The sequence below is a fragment of the Pelodiscus sinensis genome, chromosome 2, assembly GCF_049634645.1.
Source record: "Pelodiscus sinensis isolate JC-2024 chromosome 2, ASM4963464v1, whole genome shotgun sequence".
Taxonomy (NCBI): Eukaryota; Metazoa; Chordata; order Testudines; family Trionychidae; genus Pelodiscus; species Pelodiscus sinensis.
In genome coordinates, this window is record NC_134712.1 from 35366330 (window position 1) to 35386854 (window position 20525).

At 45.5% G+C, this 20525-nt stretch overlaps 1 protein-coding gene and 1 long non-coding RNA gene across 3 annotated transcripts in view; both read left to right on the top strand.

The window, feature by feature from the left end:
- Positions 1-9020: 9020 nt before the first annotated feature.
- LOC112545675 (uncharacterized) lies at positions 9021-13046 on the top strand. Its single transcript, XR_003089211.2, has 3 exons — positions 9021-9207; positions 11252-11335; positions 12917-13046. It is a non-coding gene; the product is annotated as an uncharacterized LOC112545675 (long non-coding RNA).
- A 2006-nt stretch (positions 13047-15052) lies between these two features.
- The window catches only part of PABPC1 (poly(A) binding protein cytoplasmic 1), a 29353-nt gene continuing 23880 nt past the window's right edge, over positions 15053-20525 (top strand). The window contains exon 1 of one of the 2 annotated variants that reach the window (XM_006122414.2): positions 15053-15674. In XM_006122414.2, the coding sequence (XP_006122476.1) occupies positions 15482-15674 (193 nt within the window). In that variant the 5' untranslated portion in view covers positions 15053-15481. The remainder of the gene's footprint in view (positions 15675-20525) is intronic. The other variant, XM_006122413.2, reaches the window with a different exon arrangement.

A 20525-nucleotide genomic window follows, 5' to 3' on the forward strand; every position in this document is an offset into this window, starting at 1 on the left:
GGTGGGGAAAAAGTGAATAAGAAAAAGTTAATTACTTGTTCCCATAATATAAGAACTAGGCATCACCAAATGAATTTAATAGGTAGCAGGTTAAAATGAACAAAAGGAAAATTTTCTTTATCCAGTGCACAGTCCACCTATGGAACTCCTTGCCAGAGGATGTTGTGAAGACTAGAACTTTAAAAGGGTTCAAAAAGGGGCTAGATAAGTTCATGGTGGTTGGGTCCTGGCTATTAGCTAGGACAGGTAGGAATTAGCCTCTGTTTGTCTGGAAATGGATGACAGGAGAGGGATGATTACCTGTTGTGTTCACTCCCTATGGGGCATTTGGCATTGGCCACTGTCAGCAGACAGGATACTGAGCTGGATGGACCTTTGGTCTGACCTAGTATGGCCATTCTTATTAATATTGATGGTAATGACTATCATTTGTATTTCAGGCAAGCCTGAGCATGTTAGCATGTGGCAAGGACAGCTAGTATACACACAGGCAATCCGACAGCATCACTGTGCCCCTCTGCAAGATGGGAGGAGCCAGCTCAGTGCTTCCTGAAGGGGAGGAGCCTCAAGCGGAAATAACGGGAACAAGGCAACTGACCCTAAGCACCACCCAGACTGCCCCAACCCACCTAGTGTCAACTGGTGCGCACTGCCCAGGGCTCTGCAACATGTTATAAGGGATTTGGTAGTGATTTAAAGCACCCAGGGCTCCACAGTAGCAGCAGCCAGGATCCCTCAGCCCCTTTGAATTGCCGGGTCCCAGGGCAGTTGCTCCCTTTGCTTCCTCCACCCCATGGTTGGTATGCTTGTATAGACACATTGCAAGCACAAGCATGGCTACTGTACATGGGTAAAGAAAGTGAAACATGCCCTAGATAGTTTTGTAAAACCCTATGAATTATTTCAGCTTTATTTAAATGAATTTCAATCAAATGCAAGGGTGACACATAACAGATGTTTTGGATGCTATTTTTATTATGAAAGAACAATAAACCGAAAGTAAAGGTTTTATGAAACCAATGGAAAAATATATATTTTGCTAATAAAATCTAAACAAGCTATTAATTAACCAACTATAAGCCAACCTTTAATCTGGTGCAAACAGAACTGAAAGTGCAACAATAAGAACATTGCTAATAGAAAAAAAATGGGGAGGAAAGAATTAAACTTGTATCTTGCTCTTCTCCACAAATGTTCTTCAGTGGAGTGTTGTGACTAAGGCTTCAGGGATATTGCAGGGCTCAAAAGGACTGGGCTTTTATGTGTAAGAGTTCTTGGTGCCCAGAGGTTGATTCTGAGAGGAAAATGACATTAGGAACACCAATGGGGGTCATTCGGTGGGAAGGAGTTGCTGCTGATCCGATTATCCAGTACTGCCCATTGGCTGATGGACTCTGCTGGATCCTGGATTACAAAACTTGCTGGCCAAGGAAGAGCATGTTTTGGAGCATAGTATATTCTGTCTCAAAATGGCATCCACAAGCTACCACTATAGCTTTCTGTCTTTTCCCATGGTGTCCTTAGCCATGGTAATGCTATCGTTGCCCACTGCTATAATCTCTTGGGATAAATTTATTTCTTTATCCTTCGGGATCCATATATAAAACTTTTACTTCTCAGATAACCAATATGAGAATATGACTGCCATGCGTTCTGAAATCTTCTCATCCTAAGTCTTCCTCCTCTGGCTAGCCAGCCTCTCAGCAGCACACAGAGATCCTGTCCTTGAGAGTCTGGCTATTGCAGGCATCTGGAAAACAGTTGTTCATATTCCATGACTGTTCATTTTCCAAACTGGCCATGGTAGCACTTTTTCATGTAGCTACATGTGACTAGCTCCCTGAAGCTCTTCCCAGCCTTAGGCGAATCTCAGAGGGTACTGCTACACTGTCTTATTTTTCAGAAGAGGTATGCAAATTGTGTTCGCATTTTGAAATTTAATGGCAAATGAAATTTAATGTGGATAAGTGTAAAGTAATGCACATCGGGAAAAATAACCCCAACTATACGTACAGTATGATGGGGGCTAATTTGGCTACGACAAATCAGGAAAGAGATCTTGGAGTTATCGTGGACAGTTCTCTGAAAACTTCCACACAGAGTGCAGCGGCGGTCAAAAAGGCAAATAGGATGCTAGGAATTATTAGGAAAGGGATAGAAAATAAGACCCAGAACATCTTACTGCCCCTGTATAAAACTATGGTACGCCCACATCTTGAATACTGTGTACAGATGTGGGCTCCTCACCTCAAAAAAGATATTTTGGCCTTGGAAAGGATTCAGAAAAGGGCAACTAAAATGATTAGGGGTTTGGAACAGGTCCCATATGAGGAGAGGCTAAAGAGACTGGGACTTTTCAGTTTAGAAAAGAGGAGACTGAGGGGGGATATGATAGAGGTCTATAAAATCATGCGTGGTGTGGAGAGGGCTGATAAAGAAAAGTTATTTATTAGTTCCCATAATAGAAGAACTAGAGGACACCAAATGAAATTAATGGGTAGCAGGTTTAAAACTAATAAAAGGAAGTTCTTCTTCACACAGCGTGTTGTCAACCTGTGGAACTTCTTGCCAGAGGAGGCTGTGAAGGCTAGGACTATAATAGAGCTTAAAGAGAAGCTGGATAAATTCATGGAGGTTAGGTCCATAAAAGGCTATTAGCCAGGGGATAAAATGGTGTCCTTGGCCTCTGTTTGTCAGAGGCTGGAGAGGGATGGCAGGAGACAAATCGCTTGATCATTGTCTTCGGTCCACCCTCTCTGGGGCAGCTGGTGCTGGCCACTGTCGGTAGACAGGATACTGGGCTAGATGGACCTTTGGTCTGACCCAGTACGGCTGTTCTTATGTTCTGTTCTTATTTGCATACCTTCTTCCGTTTTTTTCCCTGGAAAAGGTTTTTCCACCATTTGGCCCAGTCTACACGGGGCCAAATGTCAGAAACCACCCCTCTTTTGCAAGCCCCCTTTTTCCTCATCATACGAGGTTTTCGGGGCTTTCGAAAGAGTGGTTTTTTTCCGACATTTGGCCCCATGTAAATGGGGCCAAATGGCAGGAAAGCCTCTTCCGGGGGAAAAAACAGAAGAAGGTATGCAAATGCAAGCACTATTTGCATACCTCTTCTGAAAAATAAAACACAGGGTAGCCGTACGCTGAGAGGGTTAATGAACTATATGATGGAGGACGGTGGTGGGTGCAATGGGATTTCTGCATATGCTATTTGGGAGTGGGTAGCAGGGTGGACTGATTTTAAATCAAGGTGATTTAGATGTCTAATTTTAAATTACAATTTAAATCACTCAAAAAATTGATTTAAATCAAGTTGCCTATTGATACTACTTTACATATTTCTTCAAACAATGCTGCAAATATGATCACTAAATGATGTAATTTTACAGCTCTGTACACCGTTTTACAACATCTAAGTGTATATACTGTTTGTATTTCTTTAGATAACTTGATTTTTATTAATTAAGGACATAGTACAAACTACTCATTACCTGTGTCAAGTGCAGATGCAGTAGCAGTACATTAGGAATTATAAGAACTAAATCACATACACAAACACAATAACACTTATATTTTATTAAACTAAATATTAAATGTTATATAAAAGTTTCACATTTGCAATTTGAGCAGTCTCCTTAGTTGCCAGTTGACAGCTGTCCTTAAACTTTTTTTTTTTAATTTTTCAAATTTTATTAATTCTAGCAGACAAGTCTGCAGAACACTAAGGCTGCATCTAGACTGGCATGATTTTGCGGAAATACTTTTAACGGAAAAGTTTTTCTGGTAAAAGTATTTCCGCAAAAGAGCGTCTAGATTGGCACGAATGCTTTTGTGCAAAAGCATCCGTGGCCAGTATAAACGCAATTTTGCGCAAGACAGCTCTGATGGCCATTTTAGCCATCGGGCTTTCTTGTGCAAAAAATTAAGGTGCCTGTCTACACTGGCCCACTTGCGCAATTATTCTTATGTAAGAGGGCTTATCCCTGAGCAGGAGCGTGAAAGTATTTGTGCAAGAAGCACTGATTTTGTACATTACAAAGTCAGTGCTCTTGCGCAAATTCAAGCGGCCAGTGTAGACAGCTGGCAAGTAATCTTGCCAGTCTAGACGCACCCTATGGCTACGTCTACGCTGGCATGATTTTACGAAAATGCTTTTAACTGAAAAGTTTTCCGTTAAAAGCATTTTCGGAAAAGCACGTCTAGATTGGCAGGATGCTTTTCCGCAAAAGCACTTTTTGCGGAAAAGCGTCTGTGATCAATCTAGACACGGTTTTCCGTAAAAAAGCCCCGATTGCCATTTTCGCGATTGGGGCTTTTTTGCGGAAAACAGTACTGTGCTGTATACACTGGCCCTTTTGTGCAAAAGTCTTTCAGAAAAAGACTTTTGCCCGAACGGGAGCAGCATAGTATTTCCGGAAAAGCACTGACGATCTTACATGAGATCATCAGTGCTCTTCCGGAAATTCAAGCGGCCAGTGTAGACAGCTGGCAAGTTTTTCCGCAAAAGCAGATGATTTTGTGGAAAAACTTGCCAGTCTAGACACAGCCTACGTGTATGGTGTCCTTAAAACTGCTGCAATAAGCTCTCATCTATTACTCCCACTTTCATTTTAATGCAGATCCAATTCCATGTTACCAAAAGAGCCAAGACTGACTGTGTTTAGAGTGGACTTAATTTTGGAAAAACAAGGAGTCCTGTGGCACCTTAAAGACTAACATTTATTTAGGCATAAGCTTTTGTGGGTAAAAACCATTTAAGATCCACTGAAAAGAAGTATAGGATGGGATTCCTTTGGGAAAGCTGAGTTATGCCGAAGTAAAATAGGGAATAACCTTATGACATCATCATTGTGGTCTGTTACCATAATGTTCCAAAATAAGAGGCATGTATTATGTAATACAAAATAAGAAAATGACACTCAGCAGCAACTGGCGACTTTAGATTTCTCTTACTGCAGCTTTCTGAACTATATACTTGGTAACAGATTCTAAACCTAATTAACTAATTAAACAAATCATAAGGATTAACTAAGCTAAACTTTTTTTTCTAGCAAGTTCCAACACAGCAAACAACTTGAGAATTTACTTGTTAAATCACATTTATACTAAAAGGCATACAGAAAGTCTTGAAGGATGATGCATTTCAAAGTTGATCCATATTGTTCTTCAGACATAGCCACATCATTTTCTCCCAATAAGCAGTTTTCCTGTTAATGTTTCATTTTTGCAGCTAGGCCTTTCATCTTCTTCCATTGCTTACACTTGACATATTTTCCTTTTTTATTCAGGGAACAAATTTCTTCAAAATATTCCCAGATACTCTCTCTTACACCCAGAAGCCAGGACAGTTTTTCTGTGGCAAAAGTATAGGGAAATACAGGAAGCTGTATGTGTGCTGAATAATGTCATAAAAACATGTCTTCCCTTTTTCTTTCCAGCCCACACCACCACTGTTCCTTTCTATGCTACTTCCATCCTTTTCTATATGGGTATGTCTACACTGAAAAGTTAATTTGAAATAACAGCCGTTATTTCGAGTTAACTTTAATAGCGTCTATACATGCAAACCGCTATTTCGAATTTAGCAGAGCTCTTAATTCGAATTTGGTAAACCTCATTCTACAAGGAGCAATGCCAAATTCGAAATAGCTATTTCGAATTAAGTGCTGTGTAGACACTTAATTCGAAATAGGGGGCCTCCAGCCCTTCCCAGGGAGTCCTGGTGGCCAGTCTGAGCACAACCAGGAAAACTTACTCTCCTCTCCCCCAGCGCTGGAGCCATTAAAGGGGTAGACCCTGGCCACAGTGCCTGTGCCAGCTCCAAGCCTGCCAGCCCAGAGCCAGCAGTGGCCACCGGAGCCCCTGACCCAGTGGCCCCAAAACATGAGCCAGCAAGCCACTAGCAGCCAGCTCTCCACTGCTCCCCAGTAGCAGTCTGCCAGCTCCCAGGAGCCTGACAGGGGCTGGAGAAGGTGGGCACCTTCTTGGTCCAGGGTGGAGATCATGGACCTTATTCAGGTTTGGGGGGGATGACCCCAACGTCCATGATCTCCGCACTAGACGGAGGAACATGGCTGTCTATGGCAGGATAGCTGCCAGCCTGGCTGCCAAAGGCCACATGCGAACCCAGGAGCAGGTTTCATGAAAGTCAAGTTGGTCCGGCGAGACCCCCAACCCTGAGCCCTGAGCTTCCCCTTCCCCTTCTTCCCCTTGCTTCCCCCTTCCAGCTCCCTCCTCCCAGGTTTCCCCCTCGCCTCTCCCACCCTCTCTCTTCCCCTCTCCCACCTCCTTTTCCCAGTCTCCCCAGAAGTTCATCTCCCTCCCCTCCCCGCCAGTTTTGTTCAATAAACCCAGTTTCTATTTTTGAACATACGTGTCTTTTATTTGACATCAGGAAGGGGGACTAGGGAGGGGTAAGTGTAAGGACATGAGTGAGGTATGGGGTACGAGCCCCCGGTGGGGGGACGGAGGAGGCTCTGAGGTCTCCTCGGAGTGGATGCTCTCCCTCAGAGCCTCCTGGATCCTGACAGCCCCCCGATGGACCCCATGGACGGCAGCCTGCAGCCGGCAGCTCCGATGTGCCCAGGGGCAGCTCTGGCTCCATGTGGCTGAGTGCTGTGGTGTCCCGAGTACAGGCACTCAGGCACTCCAAGACAGGACTGCTTTGCTGTCCCTCATCGAGGTAGACAAGCAAACGGGGAACCCTGAGAACTGTCTGTCCGGGGTGGGGGTCCCTTTAAGCACGGAGCTCAGTTAGCCTCAGGCAGCAGCCCCACACACTAAGTCCTAACCTGATGCCCTGCCGGCACTGGTTCCAGCCAGCCTTAACTTCGGGTCGGGTCCACTCAGTGTGGACTTGCTGTTTCAAAATACAGGCAGTCCCCGAGTTACGCGGATCCGACTTACGTCGGATCCGCAGTTACGAACGGGGCACTTCCTCTCCCTGGTCTAGAGCAGACCAGGGAGAGGAAGCAAAGCGGCGGCGGAACGCGCGGCCAGCTGACAGCCCAGACGCGTCTGGGCTGTCAGCTGGCCGCGCGTTCTGCCGCTCTGCTCTGCTCCGCTCTGCTCCCCCTCCCCCTGGTCTGCAAACCATGGGGGGGGGGGGGAAGCAGAGCGGAGCACGCGGCCAGCTGACAGCCCAGACGCGTCTGGGCTGTCAGCTGGCCGCGCGTTCCGCCGCTCTGCTCTACTCTGCTCCCCCTCCCCCTGGTCTGCAGACCTGGGGGACCGGGAGCAAAGCAGAGCAAAGCCACGGAGCCCGAGGGCAGCAGGATAGCCACGGCGCGTCTGGGCTGTCCCGCTGCCCCCGTGCTCCGCGGCTTTGCTCCGGACGCCTGTGGTACAGCAGCTGGGGCACTGCCGGTTGGTCCCGTAGCGCCGCTCTGGGTGCCACTGGACCAACCCAGCAGCACCCCAGCTGCTCTGCCCCAGGTGTCCCCTAGTCAGCAGCTGCTGAAAATGACCAGTGGCTGACTACAGGAAGCCCCTGCCCCGGGCTTCCTGGAATCAGCCGCTGATCAGTTTCAGCAGCAGCTGACTTGGGGATGCCTGGGGTTCTTAAGTTGAATCTGTATGTAAGTCAGAACTGGCGTCCAGATTCAGCCACTGTTGAAACTGATCAGTTTCAGCAGCGGCTGAATCTGGACGCCAGTTCCGACTTACATACAGATTTAACTTAAGAACAAACCTACAGTCCCTATCTTGTACGTAACCCGGGGACTGCCTGTAGTTTTTGTGTATAGATGCGTTATTTCGCATTAGCTTAATTCGAATTAACTATTTCAAATTAAGTTAATTTGAAATAGCGCTGTACTGTAGACATACCCTCAATTGTGTCTCTGTCTTTAGACAGTGTTTTAACTAACTCTGCAGTGCTTATTCAGGTCCACCACCGGATAGGCACAGAACAAAAACAATCCTATCTAACCTGTGTCTGTCTTTGCATGTTAGTCTGCTGAGAAACAAATCTTAAAGCTCAGAACTTTCAGGAAGCAAGAGATGGTTGTTAGGCTGGACAGATTAGAATAATTAATCAATTTTATGGGACGATAAGTGTAGGTGCAGCATGTTTGTGATGAGATTTAATTATCCTTTTAATTTTTGCCTCCTGTACAGTAAAAATTTCAGAAAATACTGGACACCTAAAATGATTTTTTTCCCGGTCAGGAGGCGAAAATCCTGGGTGCTTACCGGGTTCCACAGAGGAGCTGTCCAGCCCGGCACAGGAAGGCAAGATGGCGAGTGGTCGCCGGCAGCCTGTTAGGGCCAAAAAGCCTCAAAAGCGTTTCTTAAAGGGGTCATGCTGGATTGTTTTTTGTTTTTTTTTTTTTGCTTAACAACTCTCTGGGTCTTTTTTTTTTTTGTACATTTTCAGAAACCATCCAGCAACCCTAGTACAAGAGTGAGAAGTCCGTACAAGCTAGATTTGAGGATGGGATGCATGGCTGTCTACTATCACGTGCAAAACAAAACAAAATGAAGCAATTCCTCAAATCTTCTGTTCTGCTGTATCTCCCCCGAAAATATGGATAAAATGAAAAGAAACACAGATAGGGTCCTGTAATGACTGCAGCTTGAATACATGTGACAGGCCATGTATATTATAGCAGGTAGATGTATTTACATCTTTACCCAGGTATGCAATTTGAATTTCTCTCTCATGGAACTATGAAGACTAACCAAACTTCTTCTCCCATAACCACTGTCTCAGTAAAGCATTGACTTTTTCCCAAATGAATGGTGGTGGTGTAGGGGGGTTTTTTTGTGAGGGAAAGTAAAAGCAGGAAGATTTTTTTTGAACAGTTAACTCTAACTAACTAACAGTAGGACGAGAACTATAACTATGTACAACTATGAAGAAAGAAAGTAGTAATTTTGAATTTTTTGTTTAGTGGTTAAGGAGAAGAGCTCGCTCCGTCTGCGACCTGAGGGCATAATGATAGAACTGGTGGGAGCCGGACCACACACGAGAGAAAGGCGCGAACGTCACGAGGCACTAACTGTGCATGCATGGTCTGGCTGACTACTGCTATCACAACTTCTGATCTGCGGCTCTGGGACGAGCCTGACACCTACAGTGGAGCACCCACAGGGACATCACTTGAAGAAGAACAGGCAGATGGGGAAAAGTGCCCTCCATGCCACAGACATGTAAACAGTTAATAGCTGTGGAACTAGCATGTCGCAGAGGCTGATTGCAAGGTACAGCAGCTGTCATTTTCAAAATACGCAGGGGTCATGATTTGAAGGAGAGAGGGACAGAAAGGATCCTTGTCCACATCCACCTATAATGGCCACAGTGGGGCATGGAAGGAGTGGGGCTGGGGGCTTGCCCTTCCCCTGCCTAGCCCCCTCCATGTGGCTGCCATGGGTAGCACCCTGAGCCTGGGATAGCACAGTCCCCGCCTCCCCCAGTCCTGGGGAATTTACAGAGTGACCCCAGCCTCCCTGGACCCTGCCTGCCAGCCAGACCCCTGACCAACAAGCCCCTTCTGCCCCCAAAAATGAGCCACCAGCCCCAGCACTGGGAGGAGAAGCAGTATAGCCCCTAGCGTCTGTGGCATCCCAAAATCGGGCTGGGGGAGGGAGTCTGGGGTAAGGATGTTAACTACATTTAAAAAGAAGAGGCACAGCATCTGGGATCAGGTGCGAGTAGGTCCCCCATTGCACCTCAGCCTCCCTTGGAGGGAAACAGCTTTTAAGCCAGCTCCTTCCTGCACCAGCTCCTGTTCCCACCCTTGCTGCCTCTGATAAAGGCAGTGGGGGGGGGGAGTGACTAGTTGAGTGGTGACTCGACTAACTGATAAGCCTAGGCTTATTGAGTAATCGTTGACTAGTCACTTACATCCCTAGTCTGGGGGACTCCAGTGGAGCATGGGCAAGGCCAGGTGAGGCAGTTTGGGAAGGCATTGCCTTCCTCTACCTAGGATACTTGCCGTCCATGCAGAAGAAACAACATATTACAGGAGCCACAAAATCAAACATGGGGTCACTTTATCAGTGACTAGCAAAGTTTAGTAGGCTCTCTTATTCCTAATCCTATAAGTGAATGAATATGACCATCTAGATCTGGCCTGGGCAAAATATGGCCGCCAGGCCGAATCCAGCCTTCCAAGCCACTGGATCTGGCCCACAGAGGCAGCGGGGAGCCCCAGGCAGGTTCCCCAGCTTGCCCCATGCACAGTGCAGAAACACAGCTGCAGGGCTCTGTTTCTGTTTTAAAACTGGGGGGAAGGAGGGAAGTTTTAGGAGCTGCCCCACTCCCAGCACATTCCCATTGGCCGGTTTCTGACAGAAATCAGCCAATGGGAGCTGCTTGTTAGAATAACAGGCGGCTAAGAAGAATCATGCCCCCTCTCCTGGGCTCAGTTATTCATGAAGCACATGGCTGGCTGGCTGGCTGGGAGAGAAATATTTTAAGCTCTGCAGGCAGGCAGGCTAGTTTGGCAGCTGACAAATAAGTCTGTTGGCCACAGCCTGCTTCTGGTACTCTTGCCCTTTCCTGCCCCAACTCTCTGCTCCCGCCACCCCCGCACACAACATACCCAAACTCTCTGTCCCCGTTCTTACACCCCTACCCGCCTCCCAGATCTGGCATCCTAATCTCCTGCCCCAGATCACAATCCCGTCCTACCCTAGGTCAAATCCCAAACCCCTACACTCCAGTCCCCTGCTTCATCCCAACTCCCTCCCAGACTCCAGTAACCCTCCTGCACCCCTTGCCCTTACCCCAAGCTCCCTTCTGCACCCAACCTACATTCCAGATCCCACATCTCCTCCATTAATATCATGGAAGAGTGTGGTCCTCGAACACTTTTCAAAATCTTGGAGTGGTCCCCCATGAAAAATTATTGCCCACCTCTGATCTAGTGGAAAAGCATTACATCTGTTTTCATGACTAATTAACATTGCTCCTAGTTTCTGTGTCAGATCAAACATCATCTGTCAAGAATTTATATTTGATATAAAATAAGAAATAATTCAGAGAAAATTATTGGAAAATAGAAGTACTATATCTTTAAGGGTGTGAGAGAATAAAACACCATTTTCACCTCCCACTCCTTACACCTTCTGGATATTAATTAGGCTTCCATTGACTTGATTGAGGGTGTTGCTTGAGTATTTTTAATTACTTTCAGCTGGAAAGTACAAACATTATTTTGCTTAGGTTAAAAGGAATTTTTCCCCTCTAAGATAAGTGCTCCTGTGAACTCCACCTCAATATGATAATGCAGTCTCATTTCAGAGTTCTATCTATAGGAGACATACGCCTAAAACAAGGGGGAGTGGCACACAAGGGACTGACACAGCACCATAAAGTTGCAAGCAGGTAATTTACAAATTTATTTTCTTTAATCTACACATCAGACCCTGCTTTGATTAACCTTACCAAAGCTACACAGACATTCATTGTATTGTTTTGATATGACTTTCTCTACTTCCAAAAAATAATGTTTTAATAAAATCCATAACATTAGCTAATATTATGTGGGAAATTCAGTAAAAAAGTAAACACAGATAACTGCTACAGGAATCAAACAGCACACAAAGAACAATTATTTTATGTTGATCACCAAAGGTACACCACCCTTTTCATCTGAAAGCATTACTAAACATACCTATCTATATATTGTAGAAATGTGCGTGACTATCTATCGGTCCATCCGTGAGTCTGTTCACAAACTCCTCCTAAACTATGAGAGGCTAACAGAAACAGAAACGGATGTGTCTGGAAGACACACTAAAGCATACACATCCTCAAAACCTGGAGTGAAACCCAAGATTCCTGAGTTACATTATTTCTCTACTCTCAGCAAATATCTCTGAAAACCACTGGCAGTCAGAAATATGGTTGTCCATGTATTATTAATTTGTATTCCTTAGGATAGCCTGTAATTACAGCTTACAACCACACTTTTTCCACAGGATCCTTGCCTTACACACAGGGGCTACGTCTACACTGGCCCCTTTTCCGGAAGGGGCATGTTAATTTCAGCGATCGTAATAGGGAAATCCGCGGGGGATTTAAATATCCCCCGCGGCATTTAAATAAAAATGTCCGCCGCTTTTTTCCGGCTTTTAGAAAAGCCGGAAAAGAGCGTCTACACTGGCCCCGATCCTCCGGAAAAAGCGCCCTTTTCCGGAGGATCTTATTCCTACTTCCTACTTCAAAGTGGGAATGTTAATGAACCCGATCAAAAATTCAAATGAAGCGCAGATTTACAAATCTCACACTTTATTTGCATAATCGCATGCGAGCGCTTTTTCAAAAAACGGTTTTTCGAAAAAGAAACTACAGTCTAGACCGGGTTCTTTTGAAAAAGATCCTTATTCCTGTCCCGTCCACACTGCTTCTTTTTGAGCAAAAACCCCTTGCACAAAAAGAAATGGCAGAAAATTTGCTAATGAGATTGATTTATGCTAATGAGTCCCTCATTAGCATATTTTCCACCAGAAGAACTCGCAGTGACGACGTCACCTTATAGTTACAACTGGTGTTAGTAGGAGCTATGCTTCAAAGTGCTATTAAATGCTAAGTACTCTGAAAAGTCAGGCCATGGCTTCTCAAATTGGGCACCTGAATTTTTTGCTTTCATATATCTTTGCTAAAGATTCTCACTTATAAAATGGGGGTAACAATATCACTTCAATTTACTGGTGTGTGATTTTGCTAGGGTGAGAATCCTTAACCCATCACAAGAATTGTATCTATAGATGGGGAGGAGGGAGTTAGTCCTCTTGTGAACACACTGAAAGTTGTAACAGAAATTATAGTCCAAGCAACTGGGTATTCATGTACTGAGTGTAGATGTGATTATCAATTATTGCATGCCAGTAGCACTGATTTGTCAATGAAATTGTTTTAATCCAGAATTAAGAATAAATGAAAATTTCTGGTTTTATTTTACAGCAGAGCAGACATCTTAAGTACAACATACAAGCAAATGTATTAGGAAGAAACAAGATAATCAGATGCATTACAACAACATTCAATTATGTTTACATGCTAATTTACATTATAAGTGTTTTTTTCTGTTTTTAATTTCTAACTATAAAGATCTAATGATAATAGTGTATGTATGTATGTATTTGAGAGAGTTTGTGCATGTTTGTGTATCCATCCATCCATCCATGAGTCTGTTTGCTCAAGAACTCCTCCTAAACAGTAAGGCTGCGTCTACACTGGCCACTTGAATTTCCGCAAGAACACTGATGATCTCATGTAAGATTGTCAGCGTTCTTGCGGAAATGCTATGCTGCTCCCGTTTGGGCAAAGCCCCTTTTCCGGAAATGCTTTTGCGCAAAAGGGCCAGTGTAGACAGCTGAAAACTGTTTTTCGCAAAAAAGCCCCGATGGCGAAAATGGCGATCGGGGCTTTCTTGCGCAAAACCACGTCTAGATTGGCACGGACGCTTTTTCGCAAAAAGTGCTTTTGCGGAAAAGCGTCCATGCCAATCTAGCCACTATTTTTCGCAAATGCTTTTAACGGAAAAACTTTTCCATTAAAAGCATTTGCAGAAAATCATGCCAGTCTAGACATAGCCCATCAGTATAACTATGTTGCTTAGGGATGTGAAAAAAAATATCCATGCCCTTCCCAAAGCAATGCAGTTAAACTAAACTAGTCCCCACTTTAGACAGCAGTAGGTAGACAGGATCCTATGGAGAAGACTTCCCAATGGCACAGGTAACATTTCACACAAGCATTACTGCAGTGGGGTTTAAGTGTAGACAAGGCCTCTGCCAGTGTTCATACTGCACGAAAATCTCATATTAAAGCAAAAGCGGCGGCGAGGAGTCCTGTGGCACCTTATAGACTAACTGAACTGTAGGAGCATAAGCTTTCGTGGGCAAAGACCCAGGACTCCACCTCATATTAAAGCAGCAGTTTCCAAAGGAGCATCAGGAGAGAGCTGGCCCTTCACATAGCTCTAACCTCTTCACTGTTGCAGCTATTACAGTGTTTTTAGCCGCTTTTGAATGCAGTTTATTTTCCTAGTCTTCATTTCCACTGCATTATAAACTGCAGTAGTTACCACAGGCCAGCGTCACAATGACCCGCTCCTGGCAGGGCCGCTGTCCAGTCGACTGGGGAGCCCGCTCTAGGGCCGGAGTCAGAGCTGCTGCCTTGGGAGTGTAATGCGGGTGGCAACTGCGCATGGCCCGGCAGGGGCAGGTTGCAGGCGGAAAGGTGGGGGACAGGGCGTGGGGGATTTGTGTCTGCGAAGGGCCGTCGGGAGCCCCACGCCCAAGGCAACAGGCCAACCCTTTGTAGCGCGGGCCACCCCGTCAAGAGCACGCTGAGGCAGGGCCGGGCCGGGGGGCAGGCCTGCGCAAAACTCCCCCTCCCGCCTAGGCGGTACTCCGACCCCTCCCCCCCAGGAAACAAGACCGCGCGGCACGCAGCGCTGGGTAAGGGCAAGGGTCAGCATAGCTCAGCAGAAGCCTCCCCACCCAGCGCGCGTACAGCTGCTCGCGCACGCGCCCCAGAGCCTTCCGCCTCTCAGACGTGATGCCGCAGGAACGCTCACTCTGTCATGGCGCGTGCGCTATCACCATTGTCATAGCCTCCCCTGCTGACGGGGGGAGAGAGAGAGAGGAATGGTTCTCTAACGCATGCGCTGTCTTCTGTCTTTAGTATTATGCACGCGCTCGTCAGATTCTTGGGCACCTTGACTTACCATGGACCTCTTTATGTCCCATTAGTCATCACAAATCCGTATTGCGCATGCACCGTCTAATTCGTTCTCTTGCTTTGCACGTGTACGGCAATCCAACCCGCTGTCACGGAGCACATGCGCGCTTGTCTATCTCTTCTCTTCTCTTCCCTTCGGCGTTCCATCGCTCGTCCGCTCCCTCTTCAGCGCATGCGCCTTTTCTTAAGTCTCCATGTTGCGCTCAAGAGCTGTGCGCAGCCCTTCATGCCTCCCAGCTGGCGCCTGCGCGCTGCGTACGGTCGGTGCGTGGCGTGCAGTACGGTGGGGGCGGGCGGGGGCGGGGCGGGTATATATAGTGCGCGGCCGGGGCGGCGGCCTCCCCCTTGTCCCCCGGCCGCTGTCGGTGCTGTGTGCGCAGTGCGTGTGCTCCGGCCCCCCGGACACGCCGGCCCGGCCCCGCCGCACCATTTACTACTAAAAATATTTAAAAAAAAATCCAAAAAAATCCAAAAATCCTGAAAAACCCATAAAAATCCCCCCGAAACCGGCCGGTTTGATATAAAATAACCTGGTGAAGCGAAGCCCCGGACCCGGCACAGCCGAGAGGAGACACCGAGCCAGCCCGACTCCCGCCGAGACCAGAAGCAGCCGAGACCTCAGCCAGAGGCGGCCCCGAGCGAGCCGGGCCCTACCCGCCGAGAATCCGCCTCCCGGAGCCGTTAAGTTTCGAATCCTCCACTCGCCCCTCACGGACCCCGGGGCCGCCGCGGCCTCCTCGCCTCAGTGTGACCCCTTCCCCTTCTGGAGACGGCGGCAGGATGAACCCCAGCGCCCCCAGTTACCCCATGGCCTCCCTGTACGTGGGGGACCTGCACCCCGACGTCACCGAGGCCATGCTGTACGAGAAGTTCAGCCCTGCCGGGCCCATCCTCTCCATCCGCGTCTGCCGGGACATGATCACCCGCCGGTCTCTCGGCTACGCCTATGTCAACTTCCAGCAGCCCGCCGACGGTGAGCACCCACCGGGGAGAGGGGCAGACCCACCCTCTGAGACGTGAGGGCCGGAACCGGGGCGAGTGCTCTCTCCACCCAGCAACAGCCGTGGCCCCTCGTCCCCACGAGGCTCACGCTGCCTACCCCACCCCTTCGGGTGGCTCTTGCTGTGCTTCCCCCTTAGATAGCCCTGGAGCCCCTCTCCAGCCGCAACGCTGGGAGGGGGCAGGGGCTCCTCTCCCGGTGTTTTCCCAGCTGGATGTTGGGGATGAGGGGTGGGACCCGAGCAAAACTTGGCGCCGTGTTTGGGGAAGTTTGTGCGCTGGAGCCGCCGCCGCTGCTCGGTGACATGCGGCCTGGGGCTGTGTCTGCGCCTCGTGGCGTGGGGGAGGTGCTTCGCTTGCTTGGGAACCGAAAGCAAATGCGAACCCATAAAACTCGAGAGAAGGGCCTCGCCTCCCAAAGGCCTCCTGCCTCCGGGAAGAGTGGGTCGTTGCCTCGTCGAGTTGTGACCGGCGGCCCGACCGGCTCTGCTCACTAGTTTCAGCCCTAATTTCCAGAACCTGGACCTCGTGACAGTATTTGTGGTCGCCAGGAAGGGTGTGTCCAGGTATTTCGAAATGGATACCCTGAGTACATGGGGGGAACTGGAATGAAAACCGGCTTGAAGGAAATGACACAATAATTAACACCTTGACTGTGGCCCTAGGAGTTGGGCATATAGCCACGGTGTGGTTAAGAAGTAAAAGGAGGAAGTGTTTAGGCCATTGTGAAATACCCTAGTAGTGAGAAATGAAATCACATAAAATGCTTGCAAATAGATGAACATACATAAAAATCGTTAAAGAATTATAGACGGTTTGTGGAGCAAAATGTATTTTACTTTTAAAGTAATATAATGTTCAGCATCTACAGTCTGTTTCTCATCTAGCAGGCTTGCTTTCAGTACTTAATTTGTCTGCAATACATTTCTCAAAGCTTGCATTACTAGTGTCGGTGCAGTTTATAAGTTAATAGAAAGCAAGGCACAAGCTATTTTTATGCAGTTCACAAATGATCTGTAAACAGAGCTTCAAGGTGAACCTTGGCATACAAGGCCTTCCTTTGGAATTGTATTTGATTATGAAATGCCATTATCTCATATGGCTTTGTTTAAAGAACAATTTGTCAAATACCAAAATATATATTTTTTACAAATGGTAAAGGATCTGCACTACTCGATTTCCCAGCTGTTCAGGCATGAGGATTAACTGATTTATGAAACTGATTTAACAATTTTCTCACATTTTATAGAGCTTTTAATTTTGACTAATACTTCAGAATGACAGGATTTAAATGCTTATTTAGCATACATTTGTCTTGGTTTTACATTGGCAAAGGCCTACAGCCATTCCTCTGCGTGATGATAGAGGAAAAAAGGGGGGTTGGGACTGAGACAATCAGTACTTTGATATAACTGCATGGTATGTGTAAATGCTGTAGGAAGTTGTAGGTGATTCAGCATATGCCACTTTTCTTTCTGATTCAGCATTGAAACATAACCTTGTGTATGACAAGCGTTGATACTGTCATTTCAGTCACTTGATTGAATAGGTAATTTCATTGTGGTTTATCCTAAATTCTATTTGCAGTTTTAGATGGATAAAATATTTTCTTAATACAGAGTTGATAGTTCTGGTTCAACACCTGCTTGTTCCACCCAAAGGCAGTTGCATTTTAGTGATGGATAATGATCCTTCCTTATATTGTGTCATTTAAGATTGTCAGTTACTTAGAGATCTGATCAAGGTGAAAGGAAGTACAACTCCTTTGGCTGAAAAATACTAGTTAATTAAACCATGCAGTATTTTTTTACATTTTAACAAGCTTTGCAAATACTGTACCATCAAAAGTTGTATTTGTGGAAGAATTTTGCAGATAATCCTATAAAGGCCTGAAAACGAATTGACTTCTACTTCATAACTACCTTTAATTATCTGCCTTTACTCAATCTAGGTTTAATTCTTATATGTGCTGTAACACCTCTTTTATATTCATTTTATTTACAGCTATTAATAACTAGTTAAGAGGTATTTGAAAATCTTGTTTCATATAGAGTACTAATAATCCAGGAAGCTCAAAGCTTTTTTTCAGACACTAATTATGTTTGATGATACCCTTATGAGGTATGCAAGTTTCTCCACTTCATGTTATGATGTATCTGATGTGAGAGTAAGTCAGTGTCAATCAGGACAAGAAAATAGGTATTTTTGTCTAATCCCTCTACATTAGAAATTATAATGGGCAAAGGTCTCAAACAGTAGCTTTTTTCAGAAAAATTTCTAGATTAAATGTTTTCAGCATTTTATTTCGTGTACTAAATACATTTCTGTATTTGTTTAGTGGTACTATTCCTGTTTTATGGGATATATTCCATGCAGAGTTTATGTAAAGTGACAAAGTGCAGTTACTGCCCAGCTCACATCTAAAATAGGAACTACTGACTCATTCAATAGACGCTTAAGCAGAATCAGCAAAAGTATAACATGGGTAAACTCAGTAGGTGTGGTCATTTTGTAATAAGTTGAATCTATTTGTGTGTGTCAAGCTGTGCAGTCCTTTTTGGAGAAGAAGCTAAAATACAGTAGATGCAGTCAGTTTTACTAGTTACCATTTAATAGGTGTGGAAAAAGGCCAGCAACTGAGTGGGGTACCTTGTTTTAAAGTGTATTCAATCCTCGTTTTATGCCACATGACAAGCTTTACAAATGGAAAAAGAATTAATATTTTTCCCATACAGAGGTTATTGTTTAAGAACTGTTATGAATTCAATGCTCAGGAAAGGTGGCAAACTGGCAACTGTAGAAGATATGTTTATCTAGACCAGGTATATCATGGGCAACAGTAGTTTGTATTGTCTGTACTGGCCTTTATATATTTCTAAAAGGGTAGTCTGGACTCACCCTCAAACAAATACTTAAGGAATGTGTTCTACACTATCCTTTATAGACAATGTGTATGCACAAGTTCTTAAGTGCAGGAAACAAAATAATGAACTCTGTTTTTGGCCTGTATTCGAAGGCTACTAACAGTGATTCTAATTATCTCCAGTTGTCGTACCAGGATGTAGATGTCTGTCCAGTGAGAATTTTACTGAATCCTCCAAATCATTTCACTTGGCTACTAGTGTGGGGTGATGATAGCAACTTCTGATTTTTATTAGCCTCAGATGATGCTCCATTTCTCACTACTAACATGGAGTGCAGGGAGCATAGATAATTTAGGTTCATAATTAAATTTGCATTAAGCTAATTTTGTAATAGCATATTCAGTGGAGGAATAAACTTTCATTTTATACCGTTTTGATTTTTGTCCAGTTTAACTTTTTTAATGTGGTGCTTTATAATCTGTTGACATTTTCATCAGAGCAGATCCTATTATTTTATTCTCATAGTTTGTAAATGATGCTATGTGATAATGTCTGGATGAGAGTTTAAATGGAACTAATTTTCCATCAGTTTCTTTCCAGTAGTAAGTCTCTGTCAGTAGTATGTACCTGCTTACTTTCTGCAGAGAAGTAACAGTAGATTTTGAAATGGAAATTGAGAATGAATTCTACAACTCATTTGTCCATTCTTCCACTTAGAAAAAATGGTTAATTGGCACAATTACTACAGCCGGTCCCCAAGTTATGAACGCATTATGGACCAAACGCTTGGCCGTAATTCGGAATGGTCGTAACTCAGAACCCATTGAATTAAATTGCGACCGCGCTGTTCGTAAGCACAAATCGTGTTCATAACTCAGAGCCCACATTTATGACCGCTTTGGTTGTAAGTGCAGATGGTCGTAAGTCAAGGTGGCTGTAAGTTGGGGACCGGGTGTATTTTTAAAATAAAAGCTTACTAATACCATGCATTTTGATTTTTTCATTAACAATTTCCTACTATATCACTAAATGATTGAAAGTCTCCTTTTGTTGTGAAAGGAAAGGCTAGCCATTTTTCTTATAATTTGTCAGTTCTGTTTTTATAGAAGAGTCATGTTATCTTCATAGATGATTATGGCAGTAAATAATGCCCTGTAAAAAGTATTACAGTGGTTAAAGATTCCTAGGTTAGAAGGGATCATTCATAACAGTTGATTTTTTTTTAAAGTAAACATTTTAGTTCTAATAAATCTCTCTCTGACACACACACACACACACACACACACACACATTTTTTCTGTATGATGACAGTGACGTGTCATTTGCATCTTCATGCAGCCACCCGCCTCTGTTGTCAGCCACTGCTGTGGCTGGCATTGGCGCCTACCCTCCAGGCATGAGCTGATCCAGCTCTGGCTCCTGCTTCACTCCCAGGGGTCTGCACTGCCAGGGAGGAGCTCCTGGGACTGGGTCCCCTCCGCCATCCGAGCTCAACTCCTCCCCCGGGTTGGCCTACATCCCCCTACCCCATCCAAACCCAACCCCCCCCAGCCTTCTCCTTTCACCGAGACCCTGAACCCCCCAGTCCCTTCCTTTTCCCCCTCCTCCTGGCCAGACACCTACCCCCAGCTGTTCCTGCACTCTCCCCCGGACCAGACACCCTGCCCACAGCCCACTCCTGCTCCCTTCCTTGGCAAGCATAGTGAGCAGGAAGCATAGCCCCCTAGTAATTTTTAAAGCTTTTTACTTGTATTCAAGGTTTTTCTGATTTTTGGCATTGCTTTGTTCTGAAGGCAGATAGCAGTTCAACCATTGACTGAGACTTCAAGGAATATACTGGGGCTTTGATTCTTAAACTCACCCTCCAGGCTTACATAAAGCGATTAAAACTGAAAGAAGCTGGTCCAGGGGACCCATAAATAACATTCACTATAATTTAGTGCCTTTACTACTTGATTAAA